This window comes from Epinephelus fuscoguttatus, linkage group LG3 (genome assembly GCF_011397635.1).
Source record: "Epinephelus fuscoguttatus linkage group LG3, E.fuscoguttatus.final_Chr_v1".
NCBI classification, from domain to species: Eukaryota; Metazoa; Chordata; class Actinopteri; order Perciformes; family Serranidae; genus Epinephelus; species Epinephelus fuscoguttatus.
The window spans coordinates 25,884,959-25,911,182 of NC_064754.1; the positions used below are offsets into that span (position 1 = coordinate 25,884,959).

General features: G+C 42.0%; 1 protein-coding gene across 2 annotated transcripts; it reads right to left on the bottom strand.

Annotated features, from left to right (window-relative positions):
* Window positions 1–4,877: 4,877 nt before the first annotated feature.
* fam193a (family with sequence similarity 193 member A) lies at window positions 4,878–26,069 on the bottom strand. 2 transcript variants are annotated; one of them, XM_049570892.1, is made up of 23 exons: window positions 25,659–26,069; window positions 23,852–23,926; window positions 21,923–22,165; window positions 18,095–18,270; window positions 17,848–18,015; window positions 17,196–17,442; window positions 16,946–17,070; window positions 15,563–15,710; window positions 15,380–15,454; window positions 15,189–15,263; window positions 14,975–15,087; window positions 13,404–13,646; window positions 13,074–13,230; window positions 12,732–12,878; window positions 10,902–11,180; window positions 10,354–10,576; window positions 9,945–10,256; window positions 9,088–9,370; window positions 8,801–8,987; window positions 8,347–8,586; window positions 7,235–8,144; window positions 6,366–6,447; window positions 4,878–5,060 (listed from the first exon to the last, which is right to left on the bottom strand). In XM_049570892.1, exons 1-23 carry the CDS (start codon window positions 25,878–25,880, stop codon window positions 4,967–4,969), a joined length of 4,824 nt encoding a protein of 1,607 aa, XP_049426849.1. In that variant the 5' UTR covers window positions 25,881–26,069; the 3' UTR covers window positions 4,878–4,966. The 2 variants fall into 2 exon arrangements, with proteins under 2 accessions (XP_049426849.1, XP_049426848.1); XM_049570891.1 differs by having other exon boundaries at window positions 9,897–10,256.
* Between the last annotated feature and the right edge of the window lie 155 nt (window positions 26,070–26,224).

Below are 26,224 nucleotides of genomic sequence, written 5' to 3' on the forward strand. Positions count from 1 at the left end.
TCAGTAATTTTAGCTAACCATTTTAGCCACTTACACTTCTAGCTATTTTTACTGCTTGTCCATTTTTGTTGGCTAATTAGTTTACTCAGAAGTCAACTATTTCAACCATTTGTCCTATACTTAGTCAACAGGTTTAACCATTTATCCATTCCTTTCAACGATTTCAATCGCTGAGCCATTACAGCAATTTAGATGCTTTAATCCATTTGTGTTATTTACCATTTTTAGCTAATGTTACCTGTTTAAACTCTGGTGCTTACTTGTTAACGCTAGCTTTCACACACTCCTAACTGCAGCATGTAGTGTTCAGATGTCACAGCTGACTAATAGTTGTATATTATTTCAATTAAATCATAATTTAATTTTTTTTACTACTTGAGCGGCTCCACACCCTGGGGTACAAGTACTCCAGGTTGTAACGTTATAGATTTATGGGATGGCAACAAATGTGGTTTCTATTTAGCAAGTATTTCACAGACTTTAGTTAAATACTATTAAATATTATATTTCTAGATAATGACTTTGTTTTTCTCACCAAGAGTCGGATAGGAAGATTCCACTCTCATGTCTGTATGAGAGAGTGGTACCAATCTTACCATCTAACTGTAAGGAGGTGAATATTTTCCAAAATGAAGAACTGTAAAATTATTTTGGTGTCTCTCAAAGAAATGTTTTTTGTTTGTCAAATTTCAAATCTTTCCATTAAAATTAAGGCTAAGCTTTGGTCAAGAAAAATGCTTACAATAAAAAGTGTTGAAGAACTACTTGTGAAAACAAAATGAAGAGGTTTGACAGTTGGTACGTCACACAACTCCCCGAACATTCAAATGACAGCAGGCAGCATCACATGGTAACTTACTCATCAGCTAACCGGGGAAGATATTTGTGGCTGAATAAGTTTCAATCACATTTATGTAATTTACATAACACACCACCATGACTACAATTCATGTACCCACAGAACAACTGGTACCAATTTTGGCTTTAAAGGGCAACTTCAGTACCTCGTATATAAAGCCAACCACATGCAGACTGGTAGAAATACACACAGGCCCTAAAAAGGCCATGAGCTGTCTGCTGGGGATTCTCCCCCTCGCCACACACACCCACGCGTTTACAGCAGGGTCTATAAGTGACTGAACTTCCACACAGAAAAAAAAATGCTACCCACCGATCTGACAGTGGAAAAAAATAGGTCACAAGTCCCCACCTGAGGTGTTTGGGAACTTTTCTAAGAAACAATAGAATTAATAAGAAAAGTCAGGTGACAGAACGGTAGATCAGTTCCTGTTGGAAACTAGTTTCAAAGCGTCAGGATGTGCTGGTGTAGCTGTCGTGTACTTTAACAAAGAGGGAAAACTTCAGCCTGACACTTATCCAGACAAATACAGAATGGATAGATACAGCCTTTAATCTTATGTGTATCCTAAAAGAACGGGAATTTCCCGCCATCACGAGGGAAATCCCAAAAAAGCAGACGCGTTTATTTGAAAATGGAGTGCTGTCGACTTAAGCAGATCATTTTTTATTTATCATACGTCGGTTGAGGTAGCTGGTGTGAATGCTGAGTGTTTTTAAAGGATTTTTTGGTAAGAGTCTAAGGTTTTGGCTATCAAAAACAGGATAGTGACAGACTGTAGCCAAAAAAGGAGGAGGGGATTCCCTCTTTGGAAGTGTATGTGATCCTGAAGCGCTCCAGGCAGTTGACAATGAAAAGATCAGCATTCTGATTACAAGCTACAAGGCAGCTGTGATCCCTTCTAATAATCCTATTGGCGCTGGCCCGTCATTGTCAGACTGCTCTGAGTGCATCATTGTGTTTTACTTCATCAGCTAGGACCATTTCTTCACAGCAAAGGTCAAGACAGGGGAACATTTTTAAAAGGACACATAGTGGAAATTTTTTTTTCAAGTTTTCTACAGACGTATTAATCTATTATTAAGTGAGGGGAAAGTGTTGACCTCAGTAGCTAGTGTCTCTGCAAATATCAAAAAACACAAATCTGTGCCAATTTCATGTTTTATTTAGATCACAGCCCACGTTTGTCTCTGAGACATTTAGCTCGGTGCTTTTGGCTTGTCTACGTTAGCGTAGTTTTGTGGGGCATTTGCTTAAATGTGGTAGATCCCATCTTACATCACTGGTGACTGAGAGCGAGCACGCTCTACAAACAGCCAGACAGTCATTCATAGCTGAAAAAAAAAAATTATGAGTCAGATCTGCTCTGGTGGCTCTCACAAACCAAAACCTTTTTTGTCTTCCCTCGTATGAAGTACATTTACCACAGGTCTCTCAATCATCGAAATTTGAATGAGTGGTAATTTTTCATTGTGAAATCCCTTGGTTTGAGGAGAGAGTCACTCTTCAAAAAAGTTAAGAGGAAGCAGTCTGTGGGGAGCATAACTATAACTCACTTCCTCTACACCTTATCCATTTGGCTATAAATGTAAGATATGAACATACTGTACTTGTTAATATTTAACATTTTTCTAAATTAAGAAAAATCCTACTTTTATTTAAGTAAGAGTGAAAATATGTTAACATTTTGCATCCTGGAATTGTTGGGCATCTTATTCTCTTTGTTTCAGATGTGAAATTAACAAGTAAAATGACCTCAAATTGAAACTCATTAGTTCCTAGTTTTCTCAAGCTTTGTCCAGACAGTTAAACATTGTATTGAGCATATTTAACCACTGTACATAAGTAAGGGAAGCTCAGCAGTCATGTGTAGCTTTTAAAAAGTTTACAAAAATGCCACCATGCCTCTGTTTTAGTCCAAACAAACTGGTGGAAAAACACCAACAGAAACTTTTATGGCTGGACACTTTGTCCTGTCAGTGCTATTCAGTGAAAGGTATGCATTAACTCATCTACATCTAGATAAGCCAAAGCATGACCTCATTTCACGCTCACTTCACCCTGAGGGAATGTACTTGATTTCAAAACGGCCTCAAATCAATTTTCCCTAGAGTTTCATGTGCATGTATGAAATGGGGCTACATGTAAATGCCTGAAGTGGCCCAGTGGCGGCTACCTTTGTTTGTTCAACGTGCTTAACAATTAAAAATGGACCTCGGGATCTACATGACTCAGTTACAGTGGCCTTCTTGACTTATTTTGACTGTCAATTAGTGGATTTCCCAAAAGGAACACGTATTTATTTGAGGGTGTGACTCACCCTGCAACCATGTGTAGCTGCAGACATGCAGAGCAGCAACAATAGGTGAAATTCCTGCTTTGCCGCAAGATCGCACTGAGGTGAACTGACCTTGGAGGGGAGATGAGTTTCTCAGTTTTGCTTTAAAAAACAAATTAAAATCCAGCATAAATTGGGGAACTTCTGGAAAATAAACTTTTGCTTTCTTGCCAAGAGTCACACAAGAAATATAATACAATTCTATTTGTGCTTTAAATAGGAAGTTGCAGCCAGTTAGCTTAGCGCAAAACAGGGAGAAACCGTTAGCTTGACTGTGTCCAACAGTAACAAAATCTGCCTCCGAGCATCTCTATGACTCATCAACACGCTATTATCTTGTTTCCTTAATCAGTACAAAACAACAATATGCCACTTTACAGATGCTAATGTGCTGGACTATTTAATAGCACTAAACAGTTGTCACGCTGAAGACTCCAAGAATCTATTGGTCCTGGCCAAGTCCAGCACAAACCCTCCATAAAACAGCCTATTGTTGTATTTACACCTTTTTTTTTTGGAACAAATTAAACAAACACAATTGTGTTAAGAAGTGATCTGCTGGTAAGCATAGTCCAGTCATGCTAAGCTAACTAGCTGCTCACTGTAGGTCTGTATTTCAAGGACACATATACTCATATCTGTCGTAGTGATCGTCTTATCTAACTCTGCCAGAGAGCAAACACTCTGACCTCCCAACAGTTAAACTATGTCTTTACATGTAGGCCTATGTGTAGTTTTAAGTGTCCATGCCCTTTCTACTGCATGTAGGAAATAAGATTTGACACAAGACGCATAATCCTGCCATACTACTGTATTCCATCTTTCAAAAAAGAAAGACAAGATTTAATATTACTTAACAATATGTTAAAAGTAGCCAGTTTGGCTTCAGTGTTAATACAATATACACTCTATAACAGATTGATAGTGTGAGTATTGTTCTTTTTCAATTTCATTCTGAAAGTATTCTGATACAAGCTGGCTACAGGTCAAAAATAAAGAAAACAAAAACTGTAACTGGTACACTTTTACTCAACAGTTTGTTAAACAGAACTTAAAAACCAAAAAAGAACATTGTCAAGTATTACGATTTCCTCCTTTCTGTGAAATAGGGTGGAGGTGGTTGTGGTGGTGGTGGTGGTGGTGGTGAGGGGAGGGGGGGAGCAGGGTGTGGAGACCAGCTGACCAAGCCCATTCCCTTGTCAATCATGTGGATGAGATGCCGTGCTAGGAACGGGGAAACGATGGGATAATAAGCCACAATATCTCAAATACAGCTTTTAATTCATTACATTTCTCTTTTTTTGGAGTTTCCATTGTCTCTTTTTTCTTCTTTTTTTAAAGGAAACCATCCAGACATAGTAAGCATCTTCTGACTACAGGTAAGCCAATATAAGAAAATAATTTCAGACCATGGCTTTTTCAGTCAAGAGAAATGCCCAACTCAGACTAAAAGCACACAAGCACGCAAGGAAAATTAATCAGATGTGAAGTAGCATTTTGTGATTCTTTTTGTGTCATTTAATTTTCATTTTTGTTTTTAGTTCTGCAGGTGGATCAGTCCAGATGGGTCTGTGTTGGAACCACACAGCGACAAGAACAAAGCAAGGCAGCGTGGGTGTGATTTGGGCACAGCAGGAGAGAAGTTCTGGGAGGACAACAGCTGGGTGGAGGTAAGGGATGGGCAGGGCGGGGGGGGGGGGGACGGGACGTGTGGGTTGGTATAGCTGTTAAGGTACTGATTGTGTCCTGACAGTCACTCACTAACACCCTCAATGTGCAGCAAACGTAGCTTTCTTCAAACTAAAGTTTGACCAGTTGATGGAAAGCCGTTGGCGGGTCTGCCGTGCAGAATCCAAGCAAAACCTGCGGGAAAAAAAAACAAACAAAACAAAAACATTAACCTTCTGATGAGCCATTATCCCTCCCTGTGGAGCTTTTCATTAAAGGTTTCTCACCAGAGCCATTTTGTATATCTTTGAGGCCTAATAAACATGCTGAGTGCATTTCCTTCCCTATAAAAGTTTCTTAGCATGCAGAAAGAAGGAAGGAAGACAAATTTGATGATTTTTAAACCTGCACTGTTTACATCCATATTTGCTAGCTAGTGGTCGTCGTCTTCATAATTCTGCTGGCAGCCTGATGCCTGTCTACTTCATTGCTATCCAACTGTCAATCAGTGGAACAATTCATAACTGTGGACAACTTACAAAAACATTACTCCATAGCGCCACTACTGTTCAAAAACTCCACAGGTACCTTTCAGGCTGACACCATGAGAAAAGCTTTCAGAACTAAAGCGAAATTTATACTTCTGCGTCAAATCGACGCCGTACCCTACACTGTAGTCTGACGAGCACCTCCCCAGAAATGTAACTATGTGTCGCACAACACAGACCTCCTGTCTATTTTTGTAAGCTGACACCATTTCTAGCTTTAATTTATTTCAATTTCACAGATAAGAAACATTAAATTGTAAAGGCAATAAAGCCTCTACAAAAATAGCATTTTAAGTCTTGTGTGTGATTCATCCTTCGGGATTTATCCTGGCTTAATATGAGCAGAGGAAATCTACGCTCGTTGTTAGGCTAATTTATACAGTGTAAAATGCCATAGGCTTGTGCTAATAACGTTAGCATGTTACATTTGTTGGGAAAACGTATTTAGTCAGTGAACCTTGTGAGTTTTAATGGAGCCGAATTCTATAACGTTACCTTTGTTAAATGTTGCTGTTGTCCCTGGTTTTATATGAGTAGAGGAAAAGTCCGCTAGCTGCTAGGCTAATTTATACAATGTAAAATGCCATAGGCTTGTGCTAAAAACATTAGCATGTTGTGTCTGTGGGGAAAATGTGTCCAGATAAAGACGAGTGTTTGTCTGTGAATGCTGCGAGTTACAGTGAAGCTGATTTGTGTACTTGTGTTTGAAAATGTCTCTATTAAGTCATGTTTAATGTGTGTTTAATGTGTGTTTTAAATCAACTAAACTTGACAGCACTTCACAGAAACCTCCACCACTGACTAGTGTTTTGAAGGTGTAACTGCACAGTGACACAGGCACACCACCGCACCAAGTATGAATGCTCACAACGGCGTAGGCAATGTGCGTAGGGTCTAAATCCCCCCTAACTCATTAGTATTTGACAAAGTGAGTTACTTTTAATGTACATACCTTTTGAAATATTCCACCTCCCTCTCTGTTTCATCCATTTCAGTGCTGTCCAGGTCGATGTCTTTGGGCAAGAATACATCATCTAAGAGAAAATAGCATAAATGTATGTTAATTGCTCTTATTTCAAATATATGTTCATTTTGTAGGTGTATTATTAAATGAGAAGAACTTTGATACACATGTCAGTCTTGTATGCATCTTTGATACTACCATTGTGTGGTGTCTAAGCTGGAAACAGTGTACACACAGGCTCCAAATAAAAGGGAATGAAGTCCTGCACAGTGTCACGTACAGCTCCTACAGTGAGTGCAAGAATTCCTCTGAAAAAACATCTACTTTTAGGACACAGAAGTTAGGTTTTGGAGAGACTCAGATTTGATGAGTCGATTCTACACCAGATTGTCAGAAAAAAATGTTCTCTGTCCACATCCCCTTGCAATTTTATTTTAAGTTTCAGTATTTCTGAAAGCCAGAGTGTGGCCAAGTGTTTGGGACCTAATGAAACACTGGCACCTTGTCAGTGGAGAAGGCTTTGTACAGCACACAGTGCGACACCAATATTTGTTAGAAAGTAAAACCACTTTAGGCAACACCCCGTAATACCTGCACACGGCAGTGAGACTTAAATGGCAGCAGTGATCTGTACAGTGCACACTTTCACTAACACCACTGGGATGCCATATACCACAGAATACTCAAGAGACACGCGAGGAAACCGAGCTGTCTCTGGTTAGTTTGTTCTCTTAAGGACGCAGTTAATATTTCTCTCACTCGCACGATGTCTTCTATTTCAGGAGTGAGGCCAAACAACTGGACATTAACATACACTTGAACCTTTAAATCAAGCTGTAGATCATGATAATACCGACCTATTGAGGTGTTCATCTTGTCCCCTTTCTTCTTCTTGTTCTTCTTGGTCTTGCTTTTGGGCTGTGGGGACTCTGCACTGGGAGGTTTGCCGTTCTGCTGCGTCTGCTCAGACTGGGACGCTGGAGGGGGAGACGGGGAAGGGTTTGACACAGGTGGACTTCTCCTGTCTTCCTTTATTTGGGTCAGCGGTTGTTGTAGCTGCTGCTGCTGCCTTTTCCCACTGGCGCTTCTGATATTACACCTGTCCTCCCTCCTTGGTTCAGTGGTCGGGAGAGGAGCCAGGGCCTCGGCAGGCCTGATCCGCATTGCTTTGGTGTCTGTCATAGCAGTGGGAGTGGTGCCGTTAGCTAGCTTTGCTGCCACATCAGAGCTCTTGGGAAGCTCTGGAGCCTTCTTTGCTGCAGCCTCACAAGTGGCCACTTTAGCAGACTGCTTGGACTTCACTTTAATGTTGACCTCAAGCTGAGATGGAGGAGTGCCATTGTGGAGGATGGCCGGACAGTTGGGGATGTTGTTCTCAGTAGAAAACCCCCTCTCACTGGTGTGTTTTGGGCTGTGCTGTGTGCTGGGCAGGGATACAGGGTCATATTTGGGCTCCTTCTGGTCAGGGAGGCGGATGAGGGTTTGAAGCAGTGACTGTGACTTTCCGTTCTGTAGGTTATCTAGGACGTTCTGAGCTGTCTGTTTTAGGGGCTGTGGGTTGTTTTGTGGGGGAGCGGTGTTTTCCTTTGCTTTCTCTTTCTTTTTCTTCTTGGCAGCGCGATGTTGCTGCAGCTCTTGCAGCCGGAGCAGCTCCTTTTGAAGCGCTGCCTCTTCCTCTTCCTGCCGCTGTCGCCGTTGCTGCTCTTCCAACAACTGCTGCTCCTCCCTTTCACGGGCCTCTGCCTCCAGACGAGCCTTCTCCTCCATCTGAAGCACACAGAGACATACACTTTCAGCATTACAGCAAGTTTGACTAAAAAAAATCCTAGTTGTCAACAAAAAGATCCGTGCATTTTTAGTACTAGCAGAATTACTGTACTTCCAAGTGCTTTAAACTGGATGTATATACACTGGAGGTCATTGAGACAATTCTAAAAAGACTTCTGAACTAAAAAGGAGGGACAGTTACCTTCTTTTGTTTATGCCTGGCCCGTTTGGCTGCCTTAGAACTGGAGGCAGGTTTATTGTCGGCACTATTAATGAACTGCAATAGGTCCTCTACCCGCCTGTGGTCCTCCACCCCTCCATCTCGTTCTATCACTGGTTGCTGCTCCTCGCGTTTAGGCTGTTCCTCCTTACGTTTTGTCAGACGCAAGCGCAGCTTCTCCCGCATCTCTGCATAGTTTCGACTGGTCGGAGCAGCTGGGGGCTGGGAATAAAACAGAGTATCATCATTGAGGACGCTATAAATAAATTCTTCCATGAAGCTAATTAACTATGATTCACTAGACTGTACATGCCATATTTCCATATTTTGTTTAACATAATGTGCAGAGGATCAAATGTTTAATTGAAAATCAATCCGTCTTAAAGAAAATGTAAATATGCACTTGTGATTTGCAGCATAAATGTGTGTGTCTTACCCCGCCATGCCCAAAGAATTCGCAGTAGCAGCAGTCACAGTACTTTCCTTCTTTCTGGTTTGTGGAGGTGGAGGTGGAAGAGCTATGCTCGGAGCAGCTGTCCTCATCCTGACTCTCCTCCCCATCATACGGCGGGTGCTCGTATGCCCCATTCCCCTCACAGCGATGGCCTTCACAGTCAGGATCACTGAAAAAAAAAAAAAAGATAGGTCTCTAGTCACTAGTAATAAATTTGATGAATGGTTGTCCATCTTCATGAACCTGTAGGATTATGGTGGTGGTCTTACCTGCAGACGCTGGGTGGTGCACTGACAGGACCATCTGCTGAGGAGGCCGGAGGCTCGGCAGGCGGGAGGCACAAACCCTGGTGGGCCTCCATGAAGTCTGGGGCTGGAGCGGCCATCTTTGGAAAGGGTTGGGATCCCATCGTGGGAAGGTGCGTGGTGGGTGCTGGGGGCAGGGTGGGGCCCGAGAGTGGAGGGAGGGAGGTCAGTCCTGTAGGGCAGGTTCTGGGGGGAGCTGGAGCAGGTTGCCTATGGTCCTCTTTACCTAGATTGTGAAATACATCATCTAGAGGAGACAAAGATATGCTGGTTGAGAGCATTGTTTGGTCCTTTGTTGTCCCAAAACAAACTCTTTAAAACTCTTTATTCAAAAGCTTTCACACAAATTTAACTTCTGTCTTTTGTCTGCAGTGATTGCATTATTAGTGACCATTGTAAACATCAGAAAGCTGGCAAGTTAATTAGTCTAGTTTGCCAGCCACAAACATTACCAAAAACTGTTTTATCCTCTTTTTAAAAATGCAAAATTATATACAATAGCTGAATTATAGTTATAGTTTTTTCTTACATTAAAAAGAAGAGGGAATTAAATTTCAGTTCGACATTAAAAGCAGAACTGACTACACTTAGTTTCTCGCTTGATGTTGTCTGTTATGTCTGTATTTTGATTGCAAAGGTAAGAGGGAAAACATTTTCCTTGCTGGGTTTCACAAAGGATGTCACACCCCTGTAATAACTGTGATGATTGTCTAAGTGGCCTATACTTTCATCATCAGTGCAAACCTAACCATTCCTCCTACCACCTATATTACCTAAGGAGTTGGGTCTTTTAGATGCTAGGTGGATGGGTGGGTTATTACTTGACTGGACAGTGGTGGCAGTGCAGGACACAGAGGACGTGGAGGCGGAGGTGGCCATCACTACTCGGTTGGTCTCCATGAAGGCATCCTGGAAATTGTAGAGACACTTCTTCTTGGCGCCACTCTTCTTCTGCTCTTTGGCTTCCGAAGAGGAGCATGATGACGACGACGATGATGATGAGGACGATGACAATGATGAGGAAGTGGAGCAGGAAGGGGGGATAGGGGTGGGTAGCGAGGGGTGTTCCCCTTGGGGGCTGATAGATGTTGGGGGGAGGGGCACGTCAGCGAGCGGTGGCCCAAGCATGTCACCTGTTGATAAATAATGTGTGACAAGTCATGAGTTTAACCATCTTCGACTTGCTGGGTATTTTTAAAATTTCATTTCTGCCGTGTTAGAGTGGCTCACCTGGCAGTGACTCAGGCAGCAGCACAGATGGATTCCAGCTCTTCATCACAGCAGCATCCCACAGGTTCTCAAACTTGAGCGAGAGGCATTGCAGTGAGCTGTTCCAGTCACCTGCTCCACCTGCACCGCCAAAGCAGTTCTGGTAAACGTGCTCCGGTAACGACGGGCTGAAGGCCGGCTGCTTGGCCGCTGAGTGGTTTGATGTAGGGTTTGGGGGCAGAGGCTTGAGGAATAAAAGAAATAAGTTACAAAACAAATCATGTCTCTATGAGATGAGATGAGCTTTTTACTTCTCTTAGCTTGGGTTCATTCTGACCCCTTGTGGTGTAAAATGAAAACTACAGTGAAACTTAAGTGAAACTAAAACACAACTAAGCTCATTATTGTTCCTGGAAACTTAAAAAAATCCCCAGTGATAAGGAAATGAATCAATTTTCCTTTAAAGGGACTCTCATGGTATAATTTTACACACTGTAAAAAGAAAGTAATCAGGAAAATGTAATATATGTGTAGCCTTATGAGTGTACATGCTCAAGAATTACCCTCACCTTATTGTGTGTGAGAGGAGGACTGGGTGGGTAGAGTGTAGGGTGCAGCAGGGGCCGGGAGAAGTTGTGTAGGGGCAGGTGGCCGTGGATGTGGGGGTAGAGGTGTAGGGCGGGGTGGGCGGGGGGTGTCTTGTTGTCTGTGAAGAACTGGTGTCCAACAGTGGGTGGAGGTGCAGCGTGGAGCCGACTAGGGGGCAGGCATGTGGCAGGGCCCAGGGTGGAGGAGCTGGGGTCCTGGTTGCACACGTGGCACTCGCAGGCATGCTGGACCTGTTCTACCTGAGTGTGGTAACACAAATTCACAACATGTTGGCGACTCGTAGTCTGGAGTGCGTGTATATCTGCACTGCCCTTAAATGTATTAAAGGGTTATTTATTTATATGTAGAGCTGAAACAATTGATTAAAGGACAGAAAATTGATCAGCAACAGTTCTGATCACCAATGAATTATTTTTAGGTCATTTTTGAAGCAATAATTCTTTGGTTCCAGCTACTTCAAAGTTAGGACTTGTTGTTTTTTTCTGTTCTATACAGTTGTTGATTATCGGTCAGACAAAACTGAAGAAACTGAAGACGTCACTTTAGAGTGTAAAAAACTGTAATTAGCATTTTTTTTGCTATTTTCCCAACAAATTTATTGACAAAAGATTGATCAACAATGAAAATAATCGTTAGCTGCAGCCCTACGGTCTAGGGCTGACACCGTGGGGTTGATCGGTTGGTCGAGATGATGTTGTCTTACCCAATTTTGATTGGTTGGACAATCAGTTTTGTTACTTTCGAAGCATTTTTTCCCCCCAGCTGAAATGCCGAGCTGGGAACACTTGAGATGCACAGCAGTTTTTTAAAAGTTCAGAAACGTTGGTTGCGTCTGGTTGCTATGATATGAAACATCCAACGAAGTAAAACCATCGGCATAAGGTAGAGTACATGCTCTGGCCTTTGCTCTGGATGAAGGACAAGCAGAGGCTTAAGGAGAGGACCGATTCATCAGTCTACGTGGCGGGCAGTATTCATTTCTCTTCCATCGCTGTTGCTCAGCACTTGCACATGTTGGTTGTGATGATTGGTTTCTGTGGTATTTGTCTTACACCTCCTCCAGTATGACTGGATGTCTGAGTAAAAAGTGACAGTGACGAACGCAACCTAAGTTGAAAATTGTTCAGCTCTCAGTGACAAGAATAAGCCGCCAGGTGTGCAACACTCAGCGCAGAATAGACACTAATTTCCTCGTCATGCTGTTGGTGTTTGTAGCATTGTGTAAATGAGCAACGTTTCAACTGCAGAGAATTGGCCACAGAAAAAAACTCTCTGGTGGAGACACAATGCTACCAGGTAGCGCGCACTCAGTGCTCCGTGGCTGATTTAGAATCTAGAGATAATGTGGAGATTTTTTTCCCCCACTGACCAATCGATTGATAAAAGAGAAGGTAAAATTTCAGTCAAGCAACATTTCTTTTTAAAGATATTTTTCTGGGCATTTTTTGCCTTTAATTGACAGGACAGTGAAGCGTGAAGGTGGGAGAGAGAGAGAGGGAGAGACATGCAGCAAAGGGCCACAGGCTGGACTCGAACCCGGGCCGCTGCGGCAACAGCCTTGTACATGGGGCACCTGCTCTACCACTAAGCCACCGACGCCCCAGTCAAACAACATTTCTTATGGTTGACTACAGCCCTATTACAGTCAAGGATGTGACATGGGAACTAGGGCAAGTCTGTTTTGAGAATTATTGGAAGATACTGCAAATTTATGACTGTGCATGTGTGACAGGTTAGTTTTATTTTCAAGCTACTATGACAAATCAGGGCTAATATATGTGTTACATCACCTGTTGGTGGTTGTAAGAAGGTGGGGGACTGTTGGTCTTTCCTGAGGAAAGCTCCTCTTGCTGCCCTCGGGGTTCCCCACCAACCTCACCATCAACTTCCTCCTCGTCACCCTCTGATGAACTGCTGCTGCTGGTCATGTGAGGAGACTGAGACAGAAATGTGTAGAACAAAGAGGACTCAGTTAGGGAGTAGCTGAGGAACAGTACAAAAAAGACATTTCCCGAACTACCGGCAGCCCACTCATAATGAACATCGGTTTCATCATCCAGAAACTCGGCAGGGAAATTCATAACTAATCTTGGGAGTTTTTCTGAAGTAATATACCGCAGTACAGAACTCACCCCTGCCTTTAGTTCCACGTTTTCACCCTCTCCATTGATGTCATTATGGAGGCCATTCACAGCGGCGTTCACAACGCTATTGTCCTCATAACCACTCATAGGGTAGATGTCCCCGAACTTACTGGACAACGGAGGCACTTCGTCATCATCACTAATACTAGAAGAAGAGAGAAATGAGTAGTCATGTTCGGGGTAAGATACAGAGGGGGGAAATTACTATTTATAGGAAGAGGTGTGCACTTACTAACTGATATACCCAATACTGATCTGTGCCCAAATGATTGTTACAAAGCATTAACAACCATTTGATGTGGACAGTGACAAACTTACAAAGTGTTTGTATCCCCCTCAGGCAGAATGAGCCTTGGATGCTGCTGAATGGTGATGGGAGAACTGGAGTTGGAGCCCGATGCGGAGCTGCCGGAGGAGAGGCTGGGAGGGTGCACCTCTGCCAGGTAGTCGCGGGGAGGTTCCCCTTGCAGGGGCAGCTTGATGTGAAGGTCCTCAGCGATGGGAGAGTCCATGATGCCGCATGTCAGGATGTGGGAGAGACTACAGTCATCACACGTGCACCTGTTGGTAGGGTGGTGGGCGATACGGACAAAGTTTATATTGCAGGAATTATCTGAGCATTATCTCAATATACATATGTTATTAAGTATTCAAAATCACATGGTTAAAAGTAAGAAGTTAAACTCATGTTCATCTTGTTGAGTTCAATATTTTTTTAATGTTTTGTTAGAACACCATCTCAAAATGAGACTGCTGTCTTAATAAAATTATTAAAAAAAGAAAATAATTTTACATTTTATTCTTTCATTAATACATAACCTACCTATTGGGATAAAGGGGGCAAAGTCAGGCTTATGTTGTGTTCACACCAGGCACGAATAAAAAAAAAAAAAATCACACCAGTGAATTACATGTAAAGTCAATATAAAGACGCTAGTAGATGCTTATTTCCACCAGGCGGCGTGTTGGACACAACGGGAATGACATTAAATACTTGAATGAAGTGTATAGCGCAATTTCGCACCATATGCTTATTCGCAGGAATTGAAAAATCTGACCTTCAGTGACCAATTTGCACCACGATAGCCAATCAGCATTGAGATCCTTCAGGGATGTACTGGCGGAAGTTCATTCATCGATTAAGCAAATTCACGTGCGTATGACAGGGGTTATTCCTGCATATGAATCGAGTCAACACAAAATATTCTGACGTTCAAACTTGCTTGTTATGAAAATTCGCATTGGCGTTTGGTGTGGACACAACTTTAGAATTGCAAACAGTCTGTAAATTTCCTAAAATTTTCCAAGGGAAGTTAAGCTTGGGAATTCTGGAAAGAGATGTTATCACAATTTCAATATAAAAACCCCACCTTTTCAACAGTAAACTTATTTGGGGAGAAAACACATTGAACACTGCCTTATTTCACGTTTTGGTTAAAAGTAAACCTGGAGTTGGTAAATTTCTAGAAATTTTTAAAGGGATGTATTCCAGGATTTTTTTTTAACTCTAGTCAAGCTCATAGTTGCCTTACTTTTAAATAACCATTTTCATATCAATTACAGATGCAACTATACACGTAAAACAAAGCACAAATTCAAAATGTTATCACACTTCAGCTCAGTGATTAGGTGAGACACAGGCATAATATTTAGGGTGGGATCATTTTCTTGACAACTCAGAGTTGGAGAATTAAATCTTTCATAAACTGAAGAACATTTGACATGAGAAGATCATGACAAAACTGTTAATAGATTAGGGTGGCGGATTAGAATATACTTTCTTTAATTTATATGTAAAGGTAGTTTCAAGTGTATATCAAATTCACTACGCTGAAAGCGACATGATCTCAGGCCAGACAATGACACATCAGTGACTCCTGGAGACTCACCGTCTTCGATAATTGCAGTTTGGGCAGTCTGGAATACTCAGACGAGATGAGAGCATTCTCATAGTGTCTGTGAAGTTGTTTTCTCCGGTGGGGGACTTCTTACTGTTGGGTAACTACACAGAGAGCAAAAAAAAAGAAAAAAAAAGAAACTGCATTAAAGCTCAGAAATACACTTTTAAATGTGCCATGATGGCTCCATATTCTTATCATGTACCTGTTCTTCTATAAACCTTCTCTGCTTAAAGAACTCCCAGTCCTCCTTAAGCATCCGCTGCTTAGTCTTCAGAGTCTGGAAATGAGCAGATAACAAGAAGAACATTAACTTCTATAAAGAAATTGAAAGAAATTCAAATTTAAAGATAATAGAAATGGAATGTGTTCTGATACAATTTGCAAGTCTCTTACGTTTTTGCTAATCAAGGACTTGTGTGGCTCTGTTCTTTGGTTGGTGAGACTCTGACCCTCCACCTTAAAAAGCAGCTGTAAAAGAGTCACATCCTTACTGCTTTAATTGAGACATCTTTATCAAGTATCATCTTCTGATAAAAACATTTCAAAACATGTCTGTTTTGTCTTGAACGTGTATACCTGTTCATCTACATAGTCATCAATCCTCTTCTCACACTCCTGCCATTCAGTAGCCACCGTCGCCATCTCCTGCTGCAGCTGATGGTAGCTTTCTAACAAGGTCCTGTACATATCTTCATTATATGAATCATGAGAGGCTGTGCCATGTCTGGAAAAAAGGTGCAGAACACACAAGTCGTTAAAGACAATTATATGGTTTCTGTGTTCACTGTGGTCGACAGTTCATTTAAAAGATAATTCAACTTTAAGTGTCGAACACTGATTTAATTTGGGTCAACAGCAGCAGACTAAACGAGCCCTATTATGCTTTTCCATAATGTTTGTTAGAAGGTTATGTTTTCACCGGCGTTGGTCTGTTTGTTTGTATGTCTGCAAAATAACTCAAAAAGTTATGAATGGATTCTGATGAAAAGTGGATAATGGGACAAGGAACAGATGATAAAATTTTGGTGGTGATTGGTTGAAGTAAAGTGGATAAAATAATAAAATAGCGCTAAATAGCACTGTGTATTCACCGAGTTTTAGAATAGACTCATTCCATGACCAGACGTGCGCCACTGGTTGGTCATGGTGGCGAGTAGGCCTACTTGGGCTCGTCAGGAATACATAAAGTCTATCGTCTGATTGAATGGGGGTTTTCCTGACTCAATGACACGGTATGTACAAGACGCTGCTGTTGATTAAAACTGCCTCCCAACTTGATGTTTTGGTCATGTACATAACGTTGGCAATTGACAAACATTAGCGTTTAGTGAAAGTTAGCTAAACGTTAGCGATTACTTAATGTTAGCCAACATTCAACTTTGGTTGCAGATGTTTGCAATTTCTGCTTGATTTCGGATTCTATTCCAGCTGGAGCATGTCCGGTTGTGAGGATTTTAGTTTAGAAGCTTTTATTGATTTTTTTTTTTTTTTTTTTTTTTAAACAGCAGAAACTGGCATTATAGTCGGTCGCAGTTATTCCCCAGGTACAATGACAGTGAAGAGATGACATGAGTGCAAAACACCCAGAAATGCTGACCAATCAGAGCAGACTAGGCCTTTTCAGGAGGGGGCTTAAAGGCTCGGACAAACCTCCAACACTGAGAGCTCACGCAATTCTATTCATAGTACAATTGACAGCCCCTGCAGTAAACGGGAGGGGCGGGAAGTGAGCTTACCGTCCTCTAACTGACGACATCAGGTGAGAGTGAAATTGCTGTTGGGTCTGGAGTGAATGTCTATCAAATATCAAGCTTAAAACTACACTCCCCACTGAGACACTGGACTCAGTGCGGACCCCGTGGACATAGGTGAGAGACGAGATTTAGACAAAAGGGCCTTTAAAGTGATAATGATGATTCAGTAAGTCATCATATATTTCTGTAAACTAGTAAAACTTACTTCAGCTGTGCAACCAGTGCAGGTAAACTGCTGTGCAAGATTGGTTCAGAGAACACCAGATTCTCAAAAAGGTGCTTGTTGTGCAGCTCCCACGTCACCTGGAATTTCTGAAGGTGCTCATTTTCCTGAGAAAAACAAAAAGGGTTAGAATCAAATACAGTAAAAAAGACTATGAATGTTATTTGAGGCCACTAGCAGGACAACTAACATAGTATCTTTGTTACTCTGGCTACACAAAAGATAAACTGACCAGGGTGAGCAGGAAGCTGCTGATGGTGCGTGCAGCTTGACAGAGGGCGTTGTACTCCTCTAGCAGCAGGGAGATGAACTGGTAGGCCTGAGGAGGACCCAGGGCTGCAGACACAGTCCCCGCTGGTCCTGTAGTCTTGGGTCCTGTAGAGAGGTGCTTCAGTAGCCGCACCTTCATTTCCAAGACGTATTCACGCGCCTGCTGCTCCAACCGTTGATACAGTTGGTAGGGGTCCTTCTCACAGAGTCTATGGGAGGAAAATAAAGCATTTAAGGTTAAAATTGTAAAACACTGAGACTGGATAGGTTGGCTTAAATAAAAACTTTTAATGTTACAACCAAATAAAACTGATATTCTCTCTTTAATATCCTTTAGTCTACAGATTAAACAATCCCCTCAATGATTTGGGGCAAAGTCAGAAGTCCTGTTTCAACAGGAAATACATCACGTCAAGGAAATACAGAGCAATTTTCTGGGGATTTCAGCCTTACACATTACAGTACAGACTGCAGTTTCGAGTTGTTGACATCATTCCTTACAATGGCTGCCAGGCCTGATTGTTTTTACAGAGGCTTTCTTCCTGCATCCACAGTTCAATAGAGACCCCTAGTGGACAAACACTGTGGAAAGGAGAAGTAAGACGTAGTTATACCTATCGACCAGGTCCTTCATGCCCTCCTTGTCTCTCTCTAGGGGCTGGTCATGGTCATCTGCTAACGGTGTTCCAGTCTGACGGTAGATGCAGCGTACCAGGTAGCGAACCTCTGACCAGTGATTCTGTAGCTGCTGTGACTCCCTCTCTGACTCAGCAGAAATCTCCCTGTTATTCAGGACAGACAATCATTAAGATCACATCATCTTTGAAGATTAAATAATACACTGAAATCAAATTTACTGACCGTCTCTCATTGCAGGCTTCACAGCTGCACACTGTATCAGCAGGCATCGGTGCGGTGAGGTCCGGGGCAGGGAGCATGGGTAGTGTAGGCACAGCAGTGGTCAGTCTGTCCCCTGTGGCTGCCTCCTGGCCCAGGTTTCCGTTACCCACAGGCATGTGCAAAAGGAAGTCCTGGCTCTGTGGGAAATATCACAAACAGTACACTAAGATACAGAACAATTTTTAGACTCTCTTAAGATGCAAGTGAGCATAGCTTGAGAGAAACTTAGGAACAAATGTGTTGTTGGTTAAATCGTAATTGTTGTTGTTGATTATCGTGGTCATGTTTTAGGGCCCTACCTTAAAACTGGCACAATGCACAGCACAATGGGCATTGCTAGTTTTAGACCAACGCAGCTGACATTTTCATGGCCCACACCCAGGTTGTGTAATTAGCTGCGTCCATCTGTGCACCCATACGTGTGTAGGTCTTAAAGTGAGGTGTGGTCAGGCTCATTGTTGGTGGAATGCTACTTTGAGGCAGCAGAAAGCAATTGCACCACTGCAGTATTTTGCTGCTATTTAAAGGGTGCATTATTAAGATAATAAGATGGGCCTACAAAGGTGGGTTCACAATGTGCTTACACACTTGTTTTAAACAGGGATATGCAGATAGGTTGCATGTCAGTGGAATAATATGTCATTAGTGAAGAAAATAATTATATTCTCTACAATGTGAACACAGGAGAGAGCAGAGCTGCTGTGCAAATTTCCACTGAGAGAAATGCTGTGCTTATTTACGCAGGAGGAGCAGCGTAACTTAAGCGTAGTTCAGAAGCTAAAAGTTTAGTTCTGTTTCCTCTATTATACCACAGTTTTTAGTTTTACTGCTTAAATGTCCCACAGTATTTGCGTCTCTTACTGCAGTACTCTCAACAGAAAACCACCAGCTTCCGAATCAACCATTTAAAGAGCAGTGCGCCAAGCGCAACTGGCTTTTACGGGGAACAGGAGATGGCATTGTGATTGGTTGAATTCATGTTACGCAGAAAACACACAAATGATTAAGGGGCTACATATGACCTGTGTGCCGCCTGTGCCTTACTTTGCGCTCCGATTTTGCATCATTCAACTAGCAAATGTGGATTTTGACACGCCCTAATTGCACCTGCGCCATGCACTTTAGACCATGCACTATAGATCCTTTAAACTGGGCCCTCTGTGTCTAAAGTCTAACACATGCTGCAATGGCACATCTTATAATGAGCATACACTGGACATGTCAACAGAGAGCATACAATAAAGCAAATAATGTGAGTGTGGGTCCACTATTTTACTCCATTTCTCCAAGAAAGAATATCTTTGTAAAACTGGAAGTGCAACTTGCAGAAATCTGGACATTGATACACCTCAGCGATAACTTTCTCCTCGTTCACTGTGGCAGCTACAAGGCCAAGAAAGAAGACATGCTATGAGCCGGCAACAGAAGAAGTCCAGGTACAGCAGGTGGGATGAGCCAATCCAAGGAGCAAGTCTTAAGCCTGTTTAAGAGCCCGTAATAAGGACACGATGCCAACCATGTATCCATACAGCAGGACTGGCAAGTGAGTGTTTCTTAGTTGAATCACATTTTGGAGTTTAAAGTTTAGTAGTCAGTCACGAACCTTTGTAACTAAGATGGGAGCCTCACTGGTTTCTGATTTAATCACTGCCAAACTATTGGAGCACTAACTCAGTGTTAAATTTCTGCTCAGTAAAAGCTTTCCAGTGGTTTGTTTACTACAGGGCAATGATACTGTGAGTCTGCATAGTACCCCACTGCTGTAAGGATGCAGTGGAACAATACATTTATGAGGAAACCAAACCCAAGCCAAACAGCCGAGACCAAGGCACCCACACCCACAAAAAGGAAAACAAAACCCCGACATACCTGACGAGCCTTAATATAAAGCCTGATCAATAGCGTAAGAACCAGCTTGACAATGTCACAGTTATGATTTTGGATACGATTTGAAGTTATACCACTCTGACCAGTGTTAAGTATTCACTTGCATCTATACAAGTATAAAGCAGGGTGTACATTTGTGAACTAATGTGCAATTTTATTCCTTGCAGTGCAACATTGAATCATGGGTTAGTAAGGCAGGGTGTCGTTGTGCATGTCATTGTAGTCTTACACTCAACACGCTGTTCGCATGTGTTAGTTTAGACATTCCGCTCCAATAGAGTGCCACAGGAATGAGTCCAAAAACCTGGGAATAGGCTGATTTTAGCACCTGTGATCAAATGGTTTTTTTGGCGGTTGCTAACAAGTGGCTAAATGAGACTACAGAACGTCATCACGCCGAACACAACATTACAGCCTCATTGTGGTGGCTTCACTGAAGTCATGCGACCGTAGTGTAGTTTGTTTAGAGCCTACTGTTAGCGTTTTACTTTTTGCATTTGCACTTCAGCATCTAAAATCATAAAAGTAGTGTTCATTTGTGAAGATTTTTGTGAAGACCTTCTTCTACCACAGAGTTTATTTTCTGCAATAATCCAAAACCCAATGGGAAATACCACTGGCTTTAAGTTGAGGGAACCACAGCAATGTTAAGTTCCAGGTTAGCCTCCAAATATGCGTCATCCCTGCAGCACTCTATATGCAATGCCCTATTTGGAGTTTTAAATTTCTGGTTAAGTTTCCTGATCTAATGGTTGAGTAATAATCCAGGAATTTCCCATAATTCACAGACATGTCGTCAACGTGCAAACAGTTTACCTCTGTGTTAAAACAATAATCACAGTTACCAGAGATGACTACCCATGATCTCTGATTGACAAGTTTCCTGGAGGTTCTGCTCACACAACCAAAATGTGGCTACAACCACAGCACAGTACAGTTGCAGTGGAAATGCATAAACAGCAATGACACTCACTTTTCGGCTCTGCTTAAAATTGAATATGTGGAATATAAAACTGATTTTTCTGCTCGTTCTGTTGCATTTAATCAAACCAGACATGAACAACAAACAATCTGCAATGAAAAAATAAAGGGTAGTCCTCCTTTTATAAATTCAGTGTTAAGAGGTGTTAATAACAGCCTTATTAATTACAATTAATAATCACACCCATATAAACACAACCAGCAGGAAGAAAAGTGACTTTGTAGTCTGGTATAAAAAAATGTTGAATCACAAGATGTTTCCACTTCTACACTGGCCTTGTCCTTACAGAGACCCGAGCTGAGCACATCGCCAGGCCGTCTAACATAAAGAAGCTCTTTATATAAAGAGGCATAAGTCTTAGACATCATGACATTTATAAAACATAAGCTTTCGAGGGTATTTACAGTCATGCTCGGATGTGTTAATCCAACATCTACAACGTATAAATAACACCTCAAAGTGAGGGACACACATAATAAAAAGAACAAATGCACACAGTGTATGCTTTAATAGAATAAAGCAATCTGAGTATTTGATCCACTGCATTGGCCTTTGTTTTGAGAACTCAATACTATTTTCTAGCAATAATTCAGAGTGAAGCCAAGTCAAAATATTAAACGATAGTGTGTCCTTTATAACATTTTTTAAAGCAACAGCTGTAGCTTCTGGTTGCTCCATCTGTTCTAGCTTTTTTTGGCAAAGAAAAGGATGTGAACACAAGAGCTACACCATCCACTGAAAGACTGACCACAGCTGTGTGAGTTAAACTGCAGATATATGGCATCAGTGCTGAGACAGATGATGTTTGGAAACTTGGATCGTTCAAAGAACCAGAGGACCCGCAGTTTTTTTCCACTGCAGCCACAAACTTTTGCCCACCATCTCTTAACTGCAACGCTCTTTGTACACAGATGACTTACCCCCAACGACTGCTCCAGAGCAGTGTGTCGGTCCTCCTTCTCCACTGTGCGCCTGCAGTCAGAGCACACCCACAGAGGGAGCTGGAGGGCACTGGGCGTCTTGTTGGGCTGTGCTGTACCGTTCTGGCCCAAGATCCCTGCCTCTGAAGGCACGGCACTGTCTTTGCGCTCACATCGGCATAAGAGGCAGCGATCACCAGCCGTGTAGGGCGCCCGCTGGTTCAAGCCAAATGTGAATGGGGTCTGTGGTAAGTATGTTAGTGGGAGGAAGTAGAGAGAAGCAAATACACAATAAGATATCCAGCCACTTTAGCGTTTCCTTTTCTCTTTATTCTTTTTATTATTTTATTTCTGTCATATTGTAAAATCAGCAAAGTATACTGTCACTATTGATATAAGTGGAATAAAAAGAAGTGCTCCAATATAGACCAATCTGCTATAAAGTTCGGTCTCTGCTATATATTAAGGCAGATTAAACTCTATTTCTTCGTAACTCACTGCACCCTGGATACATCAGCTGTCTAAACTGCTCCTCTGCACTCCATTAAGACACTGAAACCTTTTCCTAATGTGCAGACTTGTCAGCAAGTGAACCACAGAGTGGCACAAACACATAATTAGCAGCCAGAAGTTTCAATTAATGATATCCACATTGGCAGTGCTGGGTAGAGAGCAAAATGGCTTTTAGGGATTTTAAAAAGACGGTTGCTTTGCGCCTATCTCAGCAACATTTTATAGATACACCAGTAGTTCGCGGGAGATTCTGAATCTGTGGGTGCTGTGGGTTACTCAACTTAATTCACTCCTCCAGCAGTGGTATTTCTGACTGCACTAAAAAGCACAGAAGTAAAGCAATATTTTTCCCCCAGTCATTTGGCTGTATATTTTGGTGTACTGCAAAGGTCAGTCGGGGCGTAACAGCTGAAGTAGTTCACTGTTTGATTCAATACAACTGTATTACAATCAAATACATTTTTGGAAAAAGCCGTACCACACGATGTTCCTCGCATTTTTACTTTAAATTTATTACAACGATAAATGTTTAAATATTTACTTACTATGCTGCATGTACACAGGACAACATATCTGAACATATTCAGTAATGCATACATAAATACTTTTGTAAGAATTGTCAGCCAGACTGAAGAACATTTTAGCTTTTCAGAAAACCTGCGGCAGGGTTGGACATAAACTTTTTACTCCACCTGCCTCTGTGGCTGGTGGATTCTAAAATCTATCAGCCACTCAACAGATAACTGTTGGAGTTTTTTGGGGGCTGGTGAGTGAAGCAAATACAGCAGCCACCTGCATATTTTACCAGTATTTGGCTGGTGGCTTGTGCAAATTTCCAACCCTGACCTACAGAGACTTTACAGGGATATGGAGGAAGGCATGCATTAAAATAAGACTCATTTAAATCTGTAATGTCATCATCGGTTGTCCTGATGCTGTGATATAGCATATATATATAGCTAAATGTTAACAGAAAGCTGATTTTGAGTTAACAGCATCATAACACTGTTGTAAAATGCAACACTGACACTGAAATTACTGTTGCAACTGATCACTTAGGGCGGGCAGACACAACACAATGAGACTGGCTCCAGTCACGTTCCAGATGTGCAGTCTGAATACAGATGTTGGAGCATCTTCGTACCACGCTGTTGCAAAATGCACAACTGTGTTTGGATCCCATACCAATGACACCTCTAACAGTTGTGTCGCTCTGGACACTCAATGTTTTTAATTTTGTGAGTAAAGGCAGTAAAATTGAGCCATCTTGAGGTGTGCTTCCCATTCTAGTGCACCTATAGTTCTGGCATCAAGGTGTAAATTATGTTTGGCAAACAGGACACGACTTCAGAGAAAAATCTCACAGTGGCGTTTGTACTTGGACTTGGACTTTGGAGAGACCTGATGTAAAGTTACCTGAAGGACCCCGGAGAAGTCAGAGTTCACTGGTCCTTCTGTAAACTGTGGTGTGACACTGTTGTTTACTTGGACCTATGGGATACAAACAACTCAGTGTTTACACAGAACTGTCCACTCAGATACTTTATTAATCAGAGTTAGTATACCCTTACTTTATATTAACACAATCTATGAGACTGAATCGCCTGTCGCAGAAATTGATGACTTTGTTTAGAACCTATGGCTGATTAACTTGGTGAGTGTCACAATTATAACACTGAACTTCAGACCCCTACATGGTGAAGTAGATGTCTGTATTTTCTAAGTTTCCAAGCTATATGTGTGTGGTGCATAATCAAGGCAGAGAATTGTTAAGCTATACAGTCAAGCATGCCCAGGATAGGCAGGTAGACAAGTATATAAACATATAAGCATAGTGTCCATAAATAATGTTTAGACATTTTTCCCACTTTTACCTAGTAGACTGTAGTTTAGTTGTCCTTTATTGTCTTTTTTGGCAATTAGCATAAAACTGATTGATTTTTTACAGCAGATAATTTGGCCCCGGTAATTACATACAACTTATTTGCAGGCAAACCGCTGTGTTTTAACTACAGCAAATGAATACCTTGTTAGACAAACTTCTGTATATCAGTATAACTGGACAATAACTGTGACCACACAACTTGTCCAATTTTTAAACAGGATCTCATATAGCACTCATGAGTGTATTATTTTCTTGTAATGAATAGAAGGAGCAATTCTCACGAATTGTGTGGATGGAGAGGTTAACACAACATCCACACAACAGAGGCCAAACATCCAGGGATGGTGTTATTTACTTTATAGGAGGCTGGCTGCTTGTGCATGTATCATAAACATACACACATCTGCTAAATAATAGGCTTTATTTACCTTTATAGTTTCCACAACACAGTGAATTTACACGGGGAAAAAATGCACAGTCCACTGACATGCAGTATGACTATACACTAACTAACTACATTTCTGTGAGCCCAAAAGCTATCCAACTAACTTCTGAGCTGATATCTATCTATGAGTTGAACTATTACACACTGGTCAGTTACAAAGAGACTAGCTAGCTATGGTCCTAATTTGAGTTATTGTTTTAGTGCTAACTTTGGTGCAAATGGTGTATCACTAAGCTACACTAATAAGTGAAGATAGTCAGCATTAGGTGGTTCAGATTATTACCTGGCAAATACACCTAAGTTAAACTCTAAATAAACAAGGAAAGGTCAGCTTGTAAAAACACATCGAGGCCCAACTGGGCTGAAGTTGTTATCCTCACCATTAGCATTAGCTAGCATTAATGTTTATCTGTGTAATAGCAGCCTGTGGTTGAACTGTGTTGAACCTAACGGTACTCACGAATAATCTTGGTTTGGCCAATGTAATCTCCACCTGCCTGGACTGTGTTAGCTCAAAATAATGTTTGGTTATCTGAGTTGTTGTCGATTCAGCTGCGGTCTCTTAACTTGAGCTAACGATGATAGTCATAGCGTACGTCCAGGGCACAAGTAGCCTAATGTTTACGGCTGTTTATTACAATATAATAAAGCCACTTTAACGAACATTACACCGTTACACGACCTGCTAGCTGGTAAGGTATTCCCCAACGCATAACAACCAGCATTAGCGGCAATTAAGCCAGTTAATTTCTAGCTACGCATAGGTTAGTTAGCTAGCTGCCCTCCTCGCATCAGTGTCGGGCCCGAATCTGATTTGTGTCGTTGATAACGCTGCTAACTAGCCAGTCGCCCCGTTTTGACATCCACCAGTTAACGCTGGGTGACAGTCTTACCTCTCCGTTTATGCCCGTGATGGACCCAATATTCCCGTTGCCTGTGCTGCCAGGTGTTAAAAAGCTGACGACAGAGGCAGGTGTAGCTGTTCCCGCACAGCCAAGGGCCGAGGCAACCCCGGCCTTGCCACCGCTGGTATTGCAGACAGCACTGCAACTACTGCCACCGCCCCGCTTGTTCTTCCTGCGTTTAGCCCCTCGTTTAGCATCGGTTGGACTCATTTTTTTCCACAAAAGAAGCGAGACAACTTGCCGTCCACACTTGGCAGGGTCTCGAGTGGAATGCCTGGCGCAATCACTCGGGTATAAATCCGGGATAGCGATTTATAGACTCCCAAAACGACAGACACTCAGTTCTATCAAAGTGCAAGCCGACTTCATAGATTCCAATATGGCCTCTAGCTGGATTGCCTCAACCAGGCTTCAGCTTGCGTTGCAACGCAACTGTGCGTACCCAGTCGCAAGGGCTTATGGGTAATTGAGTTTGTTGTATAATATCGCATTGTGCTAAGCGAGGAAGCTGAAGTTGCAGCTGAGATAAACATTAACAAGGAAGCTTTAAACAG

Coding starts and splice junctions, on each gene's coding strand:
- fam193a (XM_049570891.1), bottom strand. CDS start 25,880: ATGAGTCCAACCGATGCTAAACGAGGGGCTAAACGCAGGAAGAACAAG. Junction 18,016..18,094: donor GAAGCCTGCAATGAGAGACG/GTCAGTAAATTT, acceptor CCTGAATAACAG/GGAGATTTCTGCTGAGTCAG. Junction 9,371..9,896: donor TAAAAGACCCAACTCCTTAG/GTAATATAGGTG, acceptor TGTCTCCTCTAG/ATGATGTATTTCACAATCTA.